We start from the raw sequence: 19,963 nt of genomic DNA, 5'->3' as shown, positions 1-19,963 counted from the left end.
TCGAGATCCAAGACGATCTAAGAGCAGCGATAAGAGGGAATCAGAGCATGAGGCGGCCCTCCATCAGCACCATAATAGATTAAAGCCAGAACCAGCCCGTTGTCTGCCACGTGCTAGGGATTGCCCATATCGCCACGTGAGCTGATCTCATAGCTTGTGACAAAGCATGGGAGGAAAGAAGAGGAGGGGAGAAAAGGTGGCCTGCACATTGTACTCAATCGGTCTTACCCGAGGGAGGGGAAGAATTCGGCGTACTATTCAAGGTTACTCCACGTACTCTTTATCTCCTTTCAATCTGATGTCAATTCATTGGAAATAGCATGGTATGGCGTTGCATACCTACCTTTACCTCTAAAGCTATCATGCCCGTAAGAGTGGAAGTCTTTATTGGTTATTGTCAAGCACCTAGAGCGACCTGTTCTGTAGGTATCAAGTAGAGTACTACGTAAGTTCAATTGCGAGGTGTGCGACCTGCTGGGTTAGATAAGCAGATCACAATCCTTGTGTCAGAGGCTTGTTCAAGATTTGCAAGACAACCGGCTAACACTTTCTGAACTCAACTCGCCTGTAGTTACAACCTACACAGGTAAATCACATGTAGACTTTGCAGGTTCAATGAGTCTCAGGCAGGAGCTCCGATTGACCCAAATGAGGGTTGTTGTTCGGCGATCCCCGCCCGGACTACGGATAGGAGTCGCAGCGTATTGTATATAGTACATAGGTAGTATGCTGTAGTTGTCTAAGGAATAGTGAACGTCCATCTATGATCTATGGTTATTGTCATTGTACTCCGTAGATTCAAGCATTGACTTTCACTTAACAAAGAAAAGGCGGTGTCTCCGACATGGCTCCGTCACCTGATGCGGGGAAAAGGAAATTTGACGACGGAAAAGTACGTACGCCGCCGGGAGTTCCACTAGTCCTCAGCTCTCAAAAGAGACTTTCATCTAGTAGTCGGGTTTAGCTTATACTATTATCTCGTCTTGTATTATATTGTACACTACGCTGAGTCTCATTGGCAAACCCATGCAATAGTAGACTCAACCTGGGAAGCATCTAACAATATTGTTCCAAGCAGATAATCAAAAGGAAAACAAGAAGGGACAGTTGATAAAAAAAAAGAAAAGAAAAAGAATGCCGAAGCCAAAGGCCTTCCTCAAGGAAGCGAAAACCAAAAAGAAAGCGGCACAACGAGTATGGATCCAAACCGGCTGTTTGTTTCTTGCAATACTAATGGTTCATCTCAGGCCCCCGAAACCTCTGATGAATACCTTGCACGTATGTCACAAGACTACCTATTCCTATAGACGCCGTTGCGTAGGTCGGGTGCTAAGGTACGAGACTAACGGAGCCCCATTAGTCGGTGTCGAACAAGAAGAAGCCGGAGAAAAATGGCGGGCTGGAGACGCTGCCAAATCGCTGCGCTTCTTCATGCGTGCCATTAATACCTACGATGAAGGCTTGATCAAGCATCCAGGTGCATTTGACTTGGCCTATAACAAGTGAGTCGCAAATCATCCTCAGCCTGCGTTGTTGATTCACCGAGTGTTTTGATTGTTTCTTTGAATGCCTGTTTGACATACAGTAGAGCTCGAGTTCAATATGAAATCACACAGCATCCGAAATTGAAAGCCCAGTTGTCGGCCCCATTGACTGATGTCCTGCAAGAGGCACTGGAGTCCCATAGAGTGGCGCTTGCTCTAGAGCAAGATAATCCTGACGCACTCTTCAACACAGGCCAGGTGCTTACGAGCATCGCGGAGATTTTGACCGATTCGAAGCACCCATCCGACGAGCGCCTATCGCAGGCTGTAAAGCTTCTGCAGGAAGCGATCGAGCTCTTCCAGCGTTGCCTGCTTCTACAGGAGCTGAAGTTTACAGAAATGCAGGAACAAATCAAACAAATGGAATCTGCGGACGCCGGACAACCAGAGGTGGAGACGCAGAACACACAGAAGACTCCCGAGCAACCATCGGAGTCGAAACCAACGGACGAGCAAGAACAATGGGCTGCAATCATAGAGCCAGTGACCAAGGATACATTGGTGGACACGGCAGTAGCACAACTTGATACATTGACAACTCTCTGCAACCTGCTTACATTCAACCCTGGGGTCGGCCTGGGATGGGTGGAGGATTCTTCGTCCGACCTACTGCAGAAGCGCATCTCCGCTTATGTGGAGGGATCGAGCAGACACTATGAGGCAGCTTTGGCCAGAGCCAAATTCACCTGCGGGCTGAACGAACTGCTCTATCGAAGCGGCCAAATCGAGGCTGAAACGTACTCCAGTGAGGTCTCGCAAGCTTTTGGCGCGGGTTTAGATGTCTCTTCCGATCCAGGTGGTCTCTGCAGCAAAGCAGATGCGCTGACGTCGTTCAACACTGCCCTCATCGATCTTCCTCCTTACGAGCCTGAAGCGTTCACGAGAGCGTTGTCATTGCGGTGGCAGGCACTTTCTGCGGCACTGGACGCTCTCACAAAAGCATCTAAGCATCCCGAGGCAGATGACTTGCCCAAGATCCACCTAGCCAGGGGAGACGTGGAGATAGCTAGGTGGAGGCTTGGCATGCCTCCCTGGAACTATGCCATGGCTCAGCAATATGGAGCCACACTGCTGCGCAACGCGCAGACATACTACCGAGGCGCCGCAGCACTAGCCAGGAGAGGCGGAGCCTCAGAGGCGTCGCGAGACGGATCGTGTAAAGAAGCCATTGCAGCGGCCCTGGAAGGACAGAAGCAGAAACTGGAGGAGCTCAGGAGAGCCGCGCCAAAGGAACTGATGATGGTAGCCGAAGATGTCGTCGACGATGGATGGATGAGCCCTGGTGATATGGAGGTGCTTCTGTCATAGACATACCACGGGGCGTAATATACAATTCGCCGTTTTTCGAATTTCAGAAGTTGCCCGTAATATGATATCGTGTGGATACGAGAGTTCAATCATATCTCAGACCGAGCTCTGATTTCCTCATCCATCTCTGCAGCCTCCTGTCGTAGATTGTTATCGCTGCCGAACTGCGTCGCAGCGGCAGCAGCGACCTCCAAGTCCGCAACAACAGACTCCAAGCCTACGAGCAGGTCTCGAATCTCCCTCCTTTGCGCTTGCACCCGTTGCGCCAGCTCTGAATTCTCATCTTGAACTGATTCGATCTTGTGGTTCAGAGATGACTGCGTTTCACGCATATATGGCAGGAGATGGGATCGAAATAGTTCATCAGGAGGCAAGGTATGCGGACTATTTGTAGAGACGCTCGGTCAGTCCATCAATCGCCGTTACGCACAGAACATCCCCGCCTCTCCCTTTCAAAAAGAAAGAAAAAAAAAAACAACGAAGAACAATAAAAGAGCGAAGGGAGAAGATAAGAACTTACGCAACAGTCTCCTGTCCAACCCCATGATCCTTCCTATACTTCGCCTCCCCGACCAACCGATCCAGCTCATTCAATTGCCGGACAGCATCCCGTTCCGTCAAGATGTCCTCAAACTCCGCTTTCGCACTCTCCTCCAACTTCGCATTCAACTGCCGCCAAACCGACTCCAAGCTGGCGGGGACATGCTTGGCGGGGGTGGGGAAACAGCTCGAGAAGTTCGCATATGAGTTTGCGCGCAAGGTACGCGCAAGTGCTTTGTCGAAGATCTCTTGCAATTTGGCGACGCGTGGGCCGGGGGTTGATGCGACAGGGGCCGGAGGGGGAGGAGATGGGGAGGCAGCGGCTCGGGTGGTGGTGCTGTTCGCGGGATTGGTATCTTCGGTCATTTTGGGGTGGAATGTGTTCAACCAGGTGATAGAGGAGACTGTATGTCGGGGTGTTTTCTTTTTCTTTTTCTTTTCTCTTTTGCTGTAATCCTTCTTTCTTTTTGTATCGGTGTGATCGTTTTCTTTCGCCTGCGATTGAGTTGTTAGGCAGGGTTCCTTCGATCGACTGTGGCTGAAGATGCTCGGCAGTGGAGATGGGTTGGGGAAATTGCGATGGATGCATGGGCGAGACGCGCCGGAAGACGCGCCCCATCACGTGATTCTATGCTAGAGATTCCACTACGCCATACATACAACGATGATGATAATGCTGATCACGGAGGCTTGAGGACTATGATAAAAAAGACGTGATTACAAGATCTTACTTAGCTAGATAGTTATAGTAAGTCTAGTTGGACACGACAACGCTGTAGACTCAGAAACTGGAATACATAGAAGAGAAATCAAAATGATCTATTATACAAGCACGAAAGTAAGTTTGGGATTATCTACCCAATGTGGTTGAAAGCCCCGTCAGTGGTAGGCTTGTCTTCGGTGAGTCAAGAAAGCTTTGCAGTTCGCATTGCAATTTCACTGTGGGCGCTCGCGCTCGGACTCAATTGACCCTGCCTGGTCTCCAGCTTGAACGCCAACCTTCCTATTCGAGAACAAGAGTTCTTCAAATGCTGGCCATGAGATTGACACATATATGATACTATTCCAGAATCCCTGCAGTGGTAGCACTAGACCCGAGATGTAATTCAACTCAAAGCTGGCCTTATGCGGGAGCACCAGTGAATAGACTCGATTGGCCGTTGATGGCACCTGTGCAATATCAGCAATCGCGGTCCAGATCGAGAGGGGCAGCGAATACTTACCCATGTGATTAACAGAGCAATGAAGAAGAGGATCGCATATTTGCTGTAAGCCCATGCTGCCGAATTCGTTTCCATCACGGTCGCTCGGCGTTGGATGCCGGCGCTGATTTGGTCATGTCCGTAAGGTTGCTCTGCAGTTTTCTCGCTATCCTTGAGATCGCTTCCAGCTTGAATGGTGACTGAATATGGGCAATAGAATGTGTGCAGACTCTTGGTCGATATCGGGTCTTCATTCCCCTCCAGCGGCACTTGCACAGTATGCACAATCTCCCGGGTTATGGAAAACTCGGTCACTTTGGAAAGTTGGATGTTTTTCAAGCTAGCTGTGGTGCTGGAAGAGTCTGTATTTCCAGCACGGTTCAGTTGCTGCCGCTTCTGATAGATAACACTGCCTGTGCGCACATAGATAAAAATGGTCAAGCACATAATCAACCACACTGGTCCGTAAAATAGGGCAATGCGTAAAAAGTCCCAGGGGGTCGAGACCCAACACCAAAGCTACAAGATCGTCTCAGTATGAAGGAGCCTGGTGGGACTGTCCAGATACTGTGGGTGCACTTACTGTGGCCGCGCCGTAGATCTTGCCCCGTGTCTTTGTCTCAATGAAGAAATACATAAATGCAGGAATGAAAGGTAACCCGTAACAAGCCACTAGGTACTTTACCTCCAGTCGTCGCAACTGTTCAGAGTCATACTTGTGGAAGAAGGTCAGCCAGACATTGCAGGCCATAGCAAATGTCCACAGGGCATCAGCAGGCATAAACCTATTATTTCAAGTCAGTGATGGCTGCCATGCGACAATAGAGACATATGAAAAGCAAACCATTGGATAAGGAAGCCCTGGAACTGGCAGAGGCCGCTTGCAGTTCCCAACCGGACTCCTGACTGAGACATCAGTGTCGCGACATTGGCCATCATGTTGCCCCATGATGCATAGAACACTAGGCGATTGATGGGCTTGCGAAACGAGGAAGAGGAAAGGAAAGAAACGACGATGATGAAAGTTCCCAGGAGAGACACAACCGAACAAACACGCTCTGTTATCGAGATGGCTTGTAGTTGTGATCGCGATAGCGACATTGTCTCACGACGAGGCAAAGCTGATGCAAATAGCCACAGAACGAATCTTCATCCCCATCCTAAATTTCGCAGAGGCCCTGGTTAGATATATCAGATATCCCCAAGGTTTCTCCTACAAGTCGACAATGGTCGGGGCTCTAATGCCCATTCGAGGACATGATCCAAGCCCCTATAGTCTCGGCACTACCGATAATGTCGGGGTTCAACCTTCAGAAGTAGATGAGCCAATCGCTTCTGGGTGCAAACCAACATTGCGAGAGAGTCTGAAAAGAAACACGGTGGTAAATATTCATACGCCGTCGTGAGCTTTTCAGGACTCAAAACACCAAATGAGACTACTTCATACGTTATTCTCATTGTTATCGATTGAATGATGGGAGGCAGAGCCCCTGTTCAAAGGATTGGAAGTGACGAGATCGGTCTTCATGTCCCAAACGATTGTCCCAGAGCCATGGATAGGACGATCTTACCCTCATCAATTCCTCGAATTGTCTCTCTATCCTTATGTGGCATGTCCATCGACAGATTCATGCAACGAGCCTTACAGCAGGAGGAAATGGTGGTAGGTGTTGATGTTCAAGGGCGAATGAACCTTGTTTCTAGAAAAAAAAAAGGGGGGGGGATAGGAAATTAAATGATTGGTATAGGGCAATAGGCAATAACACCAGGTCAGCAGAGCAGGAACTTAGAGGATCATGATGCTCTTAGCACTTGCATAAAGAAACAGCTGGTGTAACAAGTTGGATTGGCGGCGGAGCCCTATCTGAGGATGCAATGTCGATCTTCATTTTCGGGTTAGGAGTGAGCACTAGTCAGTCTGGAGTGGAAGCAAGGAAGAAAAACAATCTGGAATTCATACGAGTACATTCCGAATATGTGCTGTCACAACTACAGGTCTCACCCCCACTTGATTCTTCATCATCGGTCCAGAAAGCATGGTTGTCAATCCCAATGAAAATATAGAGTACGGAAAGAAAGATTGCTTACTGGGTCATAACCTCAGTAATCACTGATCAGAACATGCATGCCTCCTGAGCCCTTACTGTGGATATGCATGGCCGCCTGATTGGGACCGATGCCCTGCATCGCAAGCGACAGGGCTGACGCTATATGCTCATTCAGGCGCCTGGCACATTACAATCTAAGAAACCACGAGTACCTGTACGGGGTGGTAGCGGATGGAGCAGGCACGAAATGATAATCAAACTGTAGATTGTGATTCCCTACTGGCGATATCATCTCGCATACGCTAATATAAGCTGAAAGAAAGACGGGAATCTGCGAGAACCAAGGGCAAACAAGAGAACACCACATCGAGCCCTTCTTCAAGTATAACGCCACGCTCTCCGTTCTAGAACCAATCCAAGTGCTTCATCATGTCCTTCATCTCATGAAAAAAAGTCAATACGGTGCAAAAGGTAAGATATAACCGCAGAGCACAAATCAGAACACGAGTTGCGATAATAGAAAGTGATAACTCTCGACTGCTGATGGCTAATACGCTTGCTGGGGAGGAACCATCCCGCCATATGCCCCGGACATCTGTTGCTGTTGCTGTTGCTGCTGCTGTTGCTGCAGCTGCGCCTGCAACTGAGGGAGATCGTGGAACCAAGGATGTTGCAGGGCGTCGTGGGCACTGATGCGCATCTCGGGACGAAGCTGGAGCATCCGATTCAATAGATCCAGTCCCAGAGGATCGATCTGGGGGAGAATTAGGCCAAGATCTTGGGTTGCATACACGTGGAAATTCGACTTATACTCCGGCAGTTGAGAGATGCCGGGCCATGAGCGCTCCGAAGGTGTGCCCATAAGACGGAAAATCTTTTGGAGTTGATCTTCATTCGTAGTGCCAGGGAACAGGGGACGACCGGTGTAGAGTTCTGCCATGATACAGCCAGCCGACCAGATATCAATACTCGTGTTATAAGTTCTGCTGCCTAGCAAGACGTCTGGGGCACGGTACCACAGCGTCACAACCTCGTTGGAAAAAGTGTTGACGGGAATACCGAAGGCACGGGCCAGACCGAAGTCCCCGAGTTTCAACTGTCCTTTCTTGTTGATAAGAAGGTTCTGGGGTTTGAGATCACGATGCAGAACCCGGTTTTCATGGCAGAAAGCAATGCCCTTCAAGAGCTGATGCATGAATGACTTGATGGTTGCCTGGTCCAGTTGACCCCGATCGCCCCGGGTATCCATGTACTTCTTGAGATCCTTATCCATATATTCGAAGACAAGCATCAGCTTGTTCTCTGTGTGGATCACATCGTATAGCGAAACAATACTTTCATGTTTGAGCTCCTTCATCAAAGAGATTTCGCGAATCGCGGTCGATGGCGTTCCTTCTTCGGAGTCTAGATGGATCTCTTTTAGGGCAACCAGCTCACCAGTTTGGCGATTCCGTCCTTTGAAAACCTAGGATAACCATCGGATAAGTATTTAGATCGACTTATAGTGTGGGTCGTCACCACGCGCAGCAGCGAAGGCGGGAAAGGGGGAAATCACATACGGTAGCATAGGTACCCTCTCCAAGCTAGAATCGACCAAGCCAGAGTTAGTAAGAATATCGAGAGTGTATAAGGGGTCGAAGATTAAGGCTCTTACCTTCTCCAGCTGCTGGAAAGAGCTGGGCTGTTGCTTGTCCATTGCTGGCGACGCGGTGGTGAAGGTTTCCTGTGCGACCGATGGTTGGGGGTGAAATGATGGCGGTTTAGGCCGCTGCGAGTGAGTGAGAAATGACTTGGGCGAAACGAGGGTGGAGATGAGGTCCAGATAGGCGGTACGCTGCAAGGAAGAATTGGAAGCAGGTCGTGAACTGTTGCGACTGTCCATGGAAATGATTGATGCTAGAAGGGCGGGCAACAACGGTTAAGTCAACCAACTGAGCCCCGCGCCTGGGTCGGAGATGGACAGGCGGAGAGAGAACCAGACAGCAGGAGGCAGCAGACTTAGCCCAGTACGTTCCAGGTTCCAGGTTACCGTACGGAGTCTCCGTACCTTCCCTTGACTTTGCCGCCCGGCTTGTCCTCCGCTACGGCCAGTCACCGGCAGGTACTGGACTTCGTGGGTAGCTAGATGACTATAAGTGTAGTATTTTCTAGAGGCAGTTAATCCTCTAACAGAAACTGCTCCGTTTCTGTTCTTTTCTGTTTTTTTCTGTTCTTTTCTGTTCTATTTTTTTTGGAATTCAAGATCGAAGAAGAGAAAGAGCCATTTTGTGTCTATACTACGAAATATTGTACTACTGTACATGCTGGCGATTATCACCGTTCACAATGAAACTCTATCCCCTTTCTCTCTCCCACACTCTCTTTCTATCGTCCTATGCACACGACACGACTTCTGATGGAATCTAATGAACCAAAATAGGGATTTGGGTAGCCACCGGAGCTAGAATTGACTCCGAAGGTAGACTAAGGCGAATAAATCGCGAGATGGCTTCGCGATCTCCTCCAAAGAGAACCGCTTCATTCCGGACGCCTCCAATATTGATGATCCCGATAGGCATGCCTCTTTTATAGGCTCGTTCCACTAAGCGCCAGGCTGAATACGTTGCGAGACTGCTTCCCAAAACCAGTAGTCTTCCAGCGTCATCGATCGCTTCTTCTGCCGCCGCCTTTACGGCAGGATCGATGTTCTCGCCGAACATGATGACGCCGGGTTTCAAAATCCCGGCAGTGGATGTGGGAAGCCAGGCCCCGTCCGCTTCAACTTCCACCCTTGCTAATGTACCATCGTGCAAACGCGGAGGCTTCTCCAGGCAGGTCGGACAGGATGGGTATCGGAACGTCGAGTATGGCGCCTCCGGCAGATCGACGTCACCATCGGGATTGATTTTCAAACCCCTCCGCCGTTGCTCCTCCCGGTTATTGGTATCCAAGGCGCCAAGATCAGTCATCTTTGCCAGAAACTCGGCCCAAGCCGGGTTGAGTCTTTCGAGCGATCTCTGGAAATCATCTCGAGGCACCTGGTTTCGGCAGTTGACGCAAACCACCGATCTTAAGTAGCCATGCAGCTCCAGGGTAGGCAGCTCGGGATGGGCGATGGAATGGAAGGAGTCCACGTTCTGGGTAATCACTGAACTGATATAGCCCTTGGCGCCGATGTCCCGGATGGCCAAATGCGTTGAATTGGGATTCGACTTCAAAAGGCCCGGCCACCCGATGAAACTGCGAGCCCAGTATCGTTTGCGGGACTCGTGGCGTGTGACGAATTCGTGGTAGTAAACCGGTCTATATGCTTTGTTGGTTCGATAAGTGCCATTCTCCCCTCGATAGTCGGACAAACCCGATGCGACCGAGATACCTGCGCCCGTTAGGAGCACGGTCTGGGCATGTCTACCGACGTCCACGCCACGCAGGTAAGGGGAGGGCGATGCTGTCAGAAATGATCGGAGTGCATCAATGGCACCCGCAACTGTACGAGCAGACGAAGGAACAATGATAGGAGGAGGTAAGGGCCCGGTAAAGGGGATCCTAATCGAAGGTGCAGTCATTGAGAAGCCTCATATTGGGAAAATGGAAAATGGGGGATGAGGCGAGGCGGAGTGGGCAGCAGGAATAATTAACTTGAGTTAGTTAATGAACGAATGTACAGTCCTTAGTAATAATCAATCATCGGATCCCGTCAATAATGTTGTCAGTATTCCGTAGTTAAGTCGACTTTGGTTAACTTTCCAACTCTTACTCAATCGGTAGTTGATTACTGTACAAGTACTGTAAGTAACTACAGCAATTTAGCCGCTGTCCGGAGTAGAGTACGCAGTGACCAGTCCGGGGGTCCAGACTAGTCGTCTCGTACTATATTGAGCTGGTAAGGTACTTACCTGTACGGTAAGTATAGTACACCAAGTAGTACTGTACCAAGTCAACGAATTCAGAGGAAGATCCCTGATTTACCCCGGATTGAATCACGTGATTATTATTTCCTTCTTCTTCTTCTTCTTCTCCTCCTCCTCGGCAGAGTCTGCGGACGTCATTTCTGGCTCTTTATTGTCAGTTCAATTCCCACCATTCAAGCAGAGGTAATTGAGCGTCAATAGGGAGCAGATCTCTATCACGCTCTAGCCAAATCTACAGCAATACACCATAACGACAACAACAAGAAAAAAAACCGGTCATGTTTCCCGCACAGACCGGCAATATCAATCTAGAAGCCCTGAGTGGAATATGTGGGTAGGTGGCCGCTCACCAAGCTCTACCAAGTTCCCATCGGATACGGTAGATCAATTCGTGTTTTCTCTTTCTTCTATACTGACGCAAAGACCAGATCGATCTCAATTGCCTGCTGGGTGGTCGTTTTTTCGCCTCAAATCATTGAGAATTTCCGCCGTGGATCCGCCGATGGCCTTTCACTGCTCTTCCTGATCGTCTGGCTTGCCGGTGATGTCTTCAACATCCTCGGCGCCGTGCTACAGGGTGTCCTGCCGACCATGATAATTCTCGCCGTCTACTACACCCTCGCTGACGTTGTCCTTCTCGCCCAATGCTTCTACTACCGGGGGTTCACCCTTCGAGACGAGGAGCCATCCCCGCGGCAGCGTGCCTCGGCAGCTTCCTCCATCCACGACGAGGAAGAAGCCGGCGATGAGGAGACGGAAGTGCCTTCCCCGGTGATGGCCCGCAAGCCGACGGAGCAGACCGCGCTCCTTGGCTCCCCCAAACGGCGCGGCGGCGGCCCGTCCTACCATGCCAGCAACACCACCAGCTCGGCATCCTCCGTAACCATCACCCCCTATCACCCGCAAGACCACCACCAACGACCGGCCCCGCTCACAAGTAGTCGTCGGCACTCATCCGCATCGTTCCTCCACCCCTCCATCGACGGCACCCATCTGTCCCCGGTCACGCCCTTCATCGAACCCGTCAAGGAACCTCGGCCCCCGCGCACGCTGACCACCCTGCAAACCACTCTCTTCCACGCCTCGGCCATCACCCTCGTCTGCGCCGCCGGCGTTCTAGGCTGGTACATCAGCCAACGCACCGCCCAGCCCTCCGGCGACGACGACCACCACCACCACCACGACACCTCTTCCGCCTCGGATGCGTCGCTCGAAATGGATCCCTTGGGCCAGGTCTTCGGTTACCTCTGCGCCGCGTTGTACCTCGGCTCGCGCCTCCCGCAGATCCTCCTCAACTACCGCCGCAAATCGACGGACGGCGTCTCCCTCCTGTTTTTCCTATTTGCATGTATCGGCAACCTGACCTACGTGCTGTCCATCCTGGCGTACTCGCCCGTCTGCGCCGCAGATACCAGCAGCCCGCGCGCGAGCTCTCCGCCCCAACCCTCCAATGATCCAAGACGGTGCTCCCCGGCCGAGCTCTCCACCAAATACGGTCAATACATCCTCGTCAACCTGTCCTGGCTGATCGGGAGCTTTGGCACATTGCTGCTGGATATGTGCATCTTCGTTCAATTCTTCTTGTACCAAGAAAACACGAGCGAGGAGGTCTCAACGGATGTCAGTGTAGACGAAGATGAGACCGTTCGCGGATGACGACGACGACGACGAAGCTGAAGCCGAAGCTGATGATATTGATGTTGATTATGATGATGATAATGAAAATATCTTATCGTTTTGGGTGAGTAGTCCTACTTTTTGACTACGGAGTTGGTGGTTTTGAAAAAAAAAAGTTTCCTCTTCTTTAAAGAAAAACCTTGATTTCCCTGTGGAATTATTGGTATATTGTCTGGCATATCTTTGGTCAACTTGGTATCTGGTATTCGCGAGTTCTGCCTAATGCGCCCCAGCCAGCGATCATCTTCATTCTCCACTGTATCTATACTATATACTTATGCGGACCCAAGAGCTTAGAGCAGAGATAATAGACATTGTATCTTGTCTCTCAATTTGTCAAATGTAGATTAATGGCTTCAAACGATGATTGGCAGTTACAACACCTTCTTGCCCGCCCGCAGCCAGTCTCACCTGGGAGCCGGAAAGCGAACATGACCAGATCCATCAGCCATCAGCTAACGTACATCCATCCCCTTAGGCTCCCTAATTCACGCAACACGTAAGGAAAAGCAAGATGCACCTTGAAAACACCCGCTGGTAATCAATTCCCCAAAGGACAATTTTTTTCTTCAACGCAGAACCTCCCGCAAAACTCCATGATCACCGCCGAAAAGGAAAGTTTCCATCCAGACAAAAGAGATGCGCCTCCCGCCTCATAGACCAGACTCCAGGCTTTACACCCCCTTGTAGACTGGAGATTCGTAGCATTGGGAGACGATGTCCCTCATCAAGTCAGAGAACTTGACTCAGTCACTCGGCGGGCTTACCTTCACCGGCCCTTGTCTGACCTCCTCCCAATTCGTACTCAACGATGTGCCTTGGCTTTCGATGTAACTCTTCATCATAGCGCGCCGGGTGTCCGGGTCAGCATTGGCGTACAGTTTCTTGAAGAACGAATCGACCGCGTCGCCGCCATCGGAGTCATTCCCTTCATCGTCACCGTCACCATCACCCACAGACTTGTCGTCGGGTTGGGAATCCTTGGGGGCCTTGGCGGTGAGGGTGGAGGCGAGCTTGTCCCAGTCTTTGGCGCCATGGCGGGAGGAAGTCGGGTATGCTGGGCCAGAAGCTGTGTTGGGGTTGCCAGCGGCCGTTGAGGAGGCGGCGGCAGCTGTCGCAGCCTGGCGACCCGCGAGCTTAATCGTCGACGGGGTGGATTCGAGGGCACTCCATTTCTGGCCGGGGGTCTGTTTGCGGAGGACGAGTTCGATCTTAGTGGACATGACGGTCGCCTTGGAGGTGGATGGGTCGATCGGGGCGAAGAGAGGGTCGAGGGTGAAATCGTATTGAGCACCGGAGGCGAGGGGAAACTGCAAAGAGGCCTGTTCGTGGGAGGTTAGGAGCGACGATCAACGTTATTACCCACAAGTTATGCAAGAAATGCACATACCGAGTCACTCTTGAGATCCACGTCCAATCGATCCTTGGGAACACCCTTGATATAGAGCGTCACGACCACCTGGTCTTGCGATTGGTACCACTCATGGCGGACCTTCGCAGCAGCAGTGGTCACCGCCGCATGAGCAGGAGCAGGGGCAGGAGCAGGCGTCTTCGCACCAGCACCAGCACCAGCACTCTCTTTCCCACCAGCAACAATCCCGTCTTGGCTGCTCACAGCTCTGCCCCCCTTCAGCGTCTCCAATTGCCCTCTTAACTCCCCCTCAGTAGGCACCTGGACCCCCTCGGGCACCTCGCCAACCGTCACCCCAACAACCTTTTCATCCGCACACCCCTCCTCGGCCAACTTTCCCAACCGTCCCTTAACCTTGAGCAACCAGATCGGCAACTCCTGCTCGAACCCATTCTTCGAACCCGCGGGCTTGTTCGCCACCGACATCGCATTCATGAGCTTGTCCTCGACCCCCGTGCCCTTCCCGTCCGCAGCCTTCGCCTTGTCCGCAGGACCGTTCACCTTCTCGTCAACCAATCTGAACACAAACCCCGCATCCCCGAACCGTCCCAGCTGGAAAAGCGCCACCGCGCGTCGCATCTGCGCCGCGAGGATCAACTCCCGCTTGCCGCGTTCCCGGGCCAGGAGCACCGCGACCTCGGCATCCCGCAACGCCGCGAGCGAGTCGGCGGGTTTCAGCCGCGAGAAGGCGGTCGAGCGTTTGATGTAGTAGGCCGGGGCACGTGGGGAGGCGAGAAGGGCGGTGGTGTAGTGGAGGAGGGCGCGGGGGTAGTCGGACTGGGTGCAGGCGGCGTCGCCTTGGGATGCGGCGTCCATTTTGCGCGTGTGTGTAGGGGCGTGTTTGTGTGGGTGTTTGTCTTGCTTTTCGTCTTTAACTCCTTTCGGAGTGGGAAGTAGAATTCGGGGGAATCTGTAGAATGACGAGGTCGGGTTGAGGACTTGGTGTCTGGGTCGTTGGTGGGGCAGTCGGTTGAGCTCTGTGATTGTGTCAGCGCTAGCTAGCAAAGGCAGATCCACTAGAAGTACAAACACTGAAGAGCTTCGATACACATCTCTTGTAAGAGGAAGCGAGCGCAAACAAGGGTGATGAATAGGAAGAGAAGAGAAGTGAAGCGGGGAACAACAGCAAGGCAAGGGAAGGAAGTAGAAAGTTGGAGAAATCGACCTGCGGGGAAAGAAACAAAACACAGCCACGTGATCCATACTCGGAAGATTCGTACGAAGTAAGTTACCCTGCTTTTAAACCCGGTATTTGAACTTTACGAATGATTATTCTGATTACATAGTATGATTTAGGTCTTGAATGTACTGTACAGATAGACAGAGGAACACAGCCGATCTATCTCTATCTCACAACAAGGAATCATTGCCGAATTTGCGTGCATACAATCCCAAAGCCCGGATCGGCCAGTAGAGCTTGTAGTTCGGATAAGAGATCATACTGACCCATTCACATTAGTAGGCAACCAATAGATTTCCGGGAGGGAACAACTTACCAAGATTGATTGAATACCCCTTCGATGGACTCCTGCAGCCACTCGCCGTTGGCTTGCTGTCGTGACATCAGCAGCTTCATCGCCCGCTCCAATGGTTCCTTGTGAGGATAGCCCGCCTCCATCAGGGCTAGACAGGCCCATGCCGTCTGTACCACCTGTGACGTCTCATGTTGCACATACACGTGTTTCTCACTGCTGAGATACGACTCACCCCAGCCACCGTCTTCTTTCTGCTTCGACAGCAGGAACTCGCAGCCGCGGCGGGAGTCCGCGCTGGTCTCGTACGTCTCACCGATGCTCGCCAGACTCTCCAACGCAAACATGGCCGCGTAGGTGAAGCAAATCCCCCACGATCCATACCAACTGCCATCAGCCCGTTGCACCCGCTTGATATACTGGACTGCCCGCTCCTTGGCGGCTCGAATCTCATCCGCGCGGTAGTCAGGGAAGTACTTGCTGAAGAGTGAGAGTGCAGTCACGGAGGCCGTCGTACACTCCGGGTAGTCGTAGCCTATCATGATGCCACCGAAGACCTCCGCCGCGTTAAGCCACTCCAACTTAGTTGACCCGCGAGTGGTCTCGTATTCAGTGAATCCCCCGGATGGATTTTGCATAAGCAGCAAACAGTCCACACTATCTTTCAGTCGCTGCGTCGAAATCAACTTCGGGAAGCTGTGCATCTCTTGTAGCTGGATCGTAGCCCGCAGTCCCTCAGCAGTGCAGTCACTCACCGTGTAGCCCTGCGTCTTGGTGCTGAACGGCCACGCGCCCTTCCGATGCTGGCGATAACACTTCTCCTGATCCGGGACATTCTCGCGCATCTGGTGGTCTTCCACGAATTCCAGCGCCTTGGTCAACATTGGCCGCCACTTCGGGTCCGCCGCAAAACCAGCCACAACAACAGCCTGGATGATGAAGGTGGTATCCCAGACCTGCACTCCGTTGGTGCCGTTCATCAACATGCCCTCATCCTTCATCCACATGTAGTCATTCAAGCGCTCACGGTGCCGGCGTACCGAGTAGCTATCGGGGCCGTCATGTTCATAGCACGCGATCATGTTCATAGGGTTGCTGACCGGCCCCAAGCCAGCGTAATCCGTGTTCTCATCTTCCATCCGGATCAGTTCCCAAGTCCACTCTTCCGCGCGGCGGGTCACTGCGGAAACCCGGAAATAGGGATTCCAGAAACTGACGAGAACCGAGTTCAGCGTGTTCAGTAGCCACGTCTTCGGGTAGTAATTGTCCGCTGCGTGGATTGAGTTGCGGTGGCCGGCAAAATCGATCGAATCATATGGTTGCGTATACAGCTCTTGCCGAAGCTGCTTGGTGATAGGGTCCAACGGATGGGCGAATTTCTTAGACCACAGATAAGACATGGGCAGGAAGACCTGCCGAATGTGAATCCACCACCGCCAAGGGGCAAATGGCACCCAGTCCGGAAGCAACCTAAAGCCCAAGTCAGCATTTCTCTACCTCACACCGATAACAGCAAGCCAACATACCAGATCTCTGGCGGAACAGGATTCACGCAATCCCACTCCATCACACCCAGCACACTGAGGAAGAACTTCGCCCAGTGAGGTCCATAGAGCGCGCCTCCAAATTTATGAAGCAGTCCGCGGGCCTTGACCATGCGGGGGTCGTCTTCATTGACCCCAACCAGCCGCAGCGCGACGTAATTCATACACGTCCCGAAGACGGAGCTATGAGCTTCGATGTGAAGACCCCAGCCACCATCCTCCGGATGCTGCCGAGCAAAGAGGTATCTCTTGATCTCGGTCGCATTTTCCGGGGGGATGGGAGTGTGCGTGACATAGTAGGTGATAATCAGGCCCGGAAGCAGGAACATAGGCCCACCGTACTCGCAGGCCCAATTGCCCGGCTCGAGCTGTAGCTTTGAGAAGAACTCCAGGCCGTTCTCTGCACATTGAAGCGGAGTCTTGGGCGTTGGAAGTTCGGGAAGACCCTAGAGCTCAGCCCGATTAGAGAAAATAGCTTAAGCCAACGAAGAGCACCAGAGAGGATAGATATACCGTGGGTAAACCCAGAAAGTACTTATCGGCCACCGTCTGCGGCCACTTCTCACACTCCTCATCCGATTCGAGATAGTGCCACGTTTGGCGACCGCGATCGTCCCGTAGTCGCCAGCGAGTGTAGTCCGTTTTGGTATCTCCATGGTCATCGGAAGTCAAATGGCCCTGGGCCGGGGTTCTCCACGGAGCGATATGTGTTCCCGACATGGCTGCTGCTATGGAAGAAGGGGGGGAACGATACGAAGCGAGACAGGTCAATGGCACAACAATAATAGTCTAGAAGCTAGACACTAGACTGGCAGAGAGGCATTGACCAAAAGCAATTGAAGCTTCCCTGCGTTCTACGGGGGGTCTCGCAACCTGGCCTAAACGCTTTTCAAGATAAGTTAATTAGTAGTAGTTAGTTGTAGTTGAGGTAAGGTAAATCAAATCAACACACATTCTTGATCGACGGAGCTACCCGCTTAGTCACCCATCAGGGGGTGTGGTTGCCTAATCAAGACATGCCGGTAGTACGCACTTGAATCTGACATATCACATGTAACTAACTAACTAGACAGGATAACAGGATAACAGGATAACAGATAGAAAGAACAATCACATAGAATCATCCCTAACGTTCCCAACGTCCCCAATATCCCTTGGCAAGAGACATCAGGTCCTGATTAAAGATTACTACTGATCTGAAGGACAACATCTCCAATCCAGGGCTCGCAAGCCCAAATGGTTCTGAGGTATCAAGTATGCAAAAACAACCACAACCACAACAACACCACAAAATCAATTTACCAAGTCCTCCGGGTATCAATCCTGCCCTATCCTTCCATAACCATAAACTTCTCGATCACTTCAATTCATTTGGCCACCCCCACAGCGGACGTCTCCTGAGCCGTCACTGTAGGGTCCACCTTGACAGGCTCCGCGGTCGAGGACTCCTGTTTGGGCGCCTCAACTGGCACTTCTTCAGCCGGGATTGCAATTTCCTTCGAGCCCTCGGCGTCCGGCGTCGGCTCGGGAGCCGCGGCGGGAACAGGAGCACTCTGTTCCAACTTGACGGTATAGCCACCTTCCTGCAAGGCGGGACCGGTGCCGCCGTAAGAGTGAGGAAACTGATCCTTCAGAGCAGGGAACTCCCGAGCCAGATTGGCGCCGTTGGAGATGGGGTGGAATTTGCGCGTAGTGTTCTTACTGAGGAAAACCTTCATCGCGGCGAACATCCAGCCCATGATGGCAGGAACATTGACGAAGAACTTCTCGCGCAGCAGTTCGGGGTAGGCGGTGGCGAAGACCTCAATAGTCTTCTTGGTGGCTGCGCGAATGTTGGGATTCAAGCGGAGGAAGCTGACGTTCAAGTAGTCGTGGACCTGGAGCATCTGGTAGGGATCCTCTCCCTCATAGTCAATCACGGTCGTAGCCTCGCCGAGCTTCATATCCTTGACTGCCAGCTCCATGAGTGCCACACGCCACCGGATGAACCTGAATTCAGGTTTAGCTTCGCATTGACAGCATATTCTCAAAGGGGGGTCACATACTCATCTGAGTCACCAAACGTAGCTTCCACGTTTTTGACACTTCCATAAATATTCCACGTAACAATAACCTCCTGGCCGTTCGCCTCGGTGTATTTGGTCACATAGCCAAGACCACTGAACTTCTCAGCATTGTATTGACCTTCAGTCAGCGCGATGGGGTTCATCTCCTTGCGCCATTGCATAGCCTTGGTGAGCTGCTCCTCAGCCAGCTTGACATTGCCCTCGTTAGCGCGCAAGAATTTGATGAGTACGTTGACCGTGGGGATATCGTTGAAGTCCTTCAAGGTCACTCCCCACATCTCAGCATGGCCGGTCGCAGAGAGAATGGCAGGCAGGCGATCGAAGAATTCGGCGAGAGCGGGGGTTTTAACCAGATATTCCGGTTGAGCAGGCTGCTCCTCCTTGGCCTCCTCCTTAGGTTCTTCCTTGGGTTCTTCCTCTTTGACGCCATCCTTTAAAGGTCCTTCCTTCGCTACTTCCTCGTTCTTTGCCTCTATAGCGGGAGCAGTCTCGGTAACGGGAGCTTCGGTGGTGGCGGGAATAGAAGGAGCAGCAGCGGTAGCGGCGGCGGGTATTTGAGCAGGTTCCGCGGCCATCTTCTCCTCGGTCGTCATCTCCGGCTGAGGTTCAGCGATAGTGTCGGTAGTAGCAGCAGCAGCAGCGGTAGCAGACTCAGCAGACGCAGGCTGAGGGGCCTCAGGAGTAGTGGTGGTAGCAGGCTGCGACTCAGGAACGACTGGAGTCGTCGTCTTCTCCTGGTGATGGGACATGGTGGACTGGGATGCTAAGGAGTGGTTCGCTAAGAAATGGAGGATTTCTGTCAGGTCGCAACGTGGTCGAGTGACTGACCACAGAAATGAATAGGTGATCAATGGAGAAGTCAAGGGATGAAGGAGGAATTCAGAGGAGATGGAAGCGAGGGAGAGACGGAACGAGGGAATGAGAGAGGATGACGAGAAGAGCGAAAGCGGAGAGAGAGAGAGAGAGAGAGAGAGAGAGAGAGAGAGAATACTAGGTAGGCTCTAATTACAGGGATGGACAACAGAAACAATAACAACAATAACAACAACGGATTAACCATGTAGCAGCTAGGCCACTGGCCACACAAACTACGGAGTAAGTTACTATTTACTGTACCTCTAGTACTACGAAACATTTGTTCAGAGATTATTCAACCTGAAACTGTCTAACTAACTAGTTCTTGGGTCTGGGGGTCTAGACTGTGGAGCTGCCATGGCTCCGCGCTGGACGATTGATAAATGATAACAGCCTCGGAGACCAA

General features: G+C 51.8%; 8 protein-coding genes across 8 annotated transcripts; 2 read left to right on the top strand and 6 right to left on the bottom strand.

Moving 5' to 3' along the window:
- Nucleotides 1-1,134: 1,134 nt before the first annotated feature.
- On the top strand, nucleotides 1,135-2,963 carry BO95DRAFT_471710 (uncharacterized protein; the record flags this gene model as incomplete). The annotated part of the gene is made up of 4 exons (XM_025589608.1): nucleotides 1,135-1,194; nucleotides 1,248-1,278; nucleotides 1,361-1,502; nucleotides 1,589-2,963. 4 exons carry the CDS (start codon nucleotides 1,135-1,137, stop codon nucleotides 2,850-2,852), a joined length of 1,497 nt encoding a protein of 498 aa, XP_025445053.1. The 3' UTR covers nucleotides 2,853-2,963.
- On the bottom strand, nucleotides 2,942-5,695 carry BO95DRAFT_451075 (Nnf1-domain-containing protein; the record flags this gene model as incomplete). Its single annotated transcript, XM_025588060.1, has 6 exons — nucleotides 2,942-3,236; nucleotides 3,373-3,748; nucleotides 4,487-4,562; nucleotides 4,616-5,113; nucleotides 5,178-5,379; nucleotides 5,439-5,695. The coding sequence occupies 6 exons, from the start codon at nucleotides 5,693-5,695 to the stop codon at nucleotides 2,942-2,944; spliced, it is 1,704 nt and encodes a 567-aa protein (XP_025445052.1).
- A 1,200-nt stretch (nucleotides 5,696-6,895) lies between these two features.
- BO95DRAFT_440330 (cyclin-dependent serine/threonine-protein kinase phoA) lies at nucleotides 6,896-8,410 on the bottom strand. The gene is made up of 2 exons (XM_025585938.1): nucleotides 8,297-8,410; nucleotides 6,896-8,225 (listed from the first exon to the last, which is right to left on the bottom strand). Exon 2 carries the CDS (start codon nucleotides 7,997-7,999, stop codon nucleotides 7,190-7,192), a length of 810 nt encoding a protein of 269 aa, XP_025445051.1. The 5' UTR covers nucleotides 8,000-8,225; nucleotides 8,297-8,410; the 3' UTR covers nucleotides 6,896-7,189.
- A 493-nt stretch (nucleotides 8,411-8,903) lies between these two features.
- BO95DRAFT_383802 (putative SIR2 family histone deacetylase) lies at nucleotides 8,904-10,301 on the bottom strand. Its single transcript, XM_025583436.1, has one exon. It carries the CDS (start codon nucleotides 10,185-10,187, stop codon nucleotides 9,045-9,047), a length of 1,143 nt encoding a protein of 380 aa, XP_025445050.1. The 5' UTR covers nucleotides 10,188-10,301; the 3' UTR covers nucleotides 8,904-9,044.
- Nucleotides 10,302-10,684: 383 nt separating this feature from the next.
- BO95DRAFT_383800 (PQ-loop repeat-containing protein) lies at nucleotides 10,685-12,342 on the top strand. Its single transcript, XM_025583435.1, has 2 exons — nucleotides 10,685-10,866; nucleotides 10,961-12,342. The coding sequence occupies exons 1-2, from the start codon at nucleotides 10,811-10,813 to the stop codon at nucleotides 12,186-12,188; spliced, it is 1,284 nt and encodes a 427-aa protein (XP_025445049.1). The 5' UTR covers nucleotides 10,685-10,810; the 3' UTR covers nucleotides 12,189-12,342.
- A 177-nt stretch (nucleotides 12,343-12,519) lies between these two features.
- BO95DRAFT_440327 (co-chaperone SGT1) lies at nucleotides 12,520-14,736 on the bottom strand. Its single transcript, XM_025585937.1, has 2 exons — nucleotides 13,600-14,736; nucleotides 12,520-13,531 (listed from the first exon to the last, which is right to left on the bottom strand). The coding sequence occupies exons 1-2, from the start codon at nucleotides 14,434-14,436 to the stop codon at nucleotides 12,956-12,958; spliced, it is 1,413 nt and encodes a 470-aa protein (XP_025445048.1). The 5' UTR covers nucleotides 14,437-14,736; the 3' UTR covers nucleotides 12,520-12,955.
- Nucleotides 14,737-14,896: 160 nt separating this feature from the next.
- Nucleotides 14,897-17,549, bottom strand: BO95DRAFT_408205 (terpene cyclase/mutase family protein). Its single transcript, XM_025584098.1, has 4 exons — nucleotides 17,150-17,549; nucleotides 16,619-17,082; nucleotides 15,117-16,562; nucleotides 14,897-15,061 (listed from the first exon to the last, which is right to left on the bottom strand). Exons 1-4 carry the CDS (start codon nucleotides 17,354-17,356, stop codon nucleotides 14,971-14,973), a joined length of 2,208 nt encoding a protein of 735 aa, XP_025445047.1. The 5' UTR covers nucleotides 17,357-17,549; the 3' UTR covers nucleotides 14,897-14,970.
- A 610-nt stretch (nucleotides 17,550-18,159) lies between these two features.
- Nucleotides 18,160-19,115, bottom strand: sfh5 (CRAL/TRIO domain protein; the record flags this gene model as incomplete). Its single annotated transcript, XM_025581901.1, has 2 exons — nucleotides 18,160-18,625; nucleotides 18,682-19,115. Coding segments are annotated over 2 exons (900 nt in total), but the record flags the coding sequence as incomplete, so codon positions are not given.
- Between the last annotated feature and the right edge of the window lie 848 nt (nucleotides 19,116-19,963).

This window comes from Aspergillus brunneoviolaceus, assembly GCF_003184695.1.
Source record: "Aspergillus brunneoviolaceus CBS 621.78 unplaced genomic scaffold BO95scaffold_14, whole genome shotgun sequence".
NCBI lineage: Eukaryota > Fungi > Ascomycota > Eurotiomycetes > Eurotiales > Aspergillaceae > Aspergillus > Aspergillus brunneoviolaceus.
This window is presented reverse-complemented; position numbering and strand designations above follow the sequence as displayed.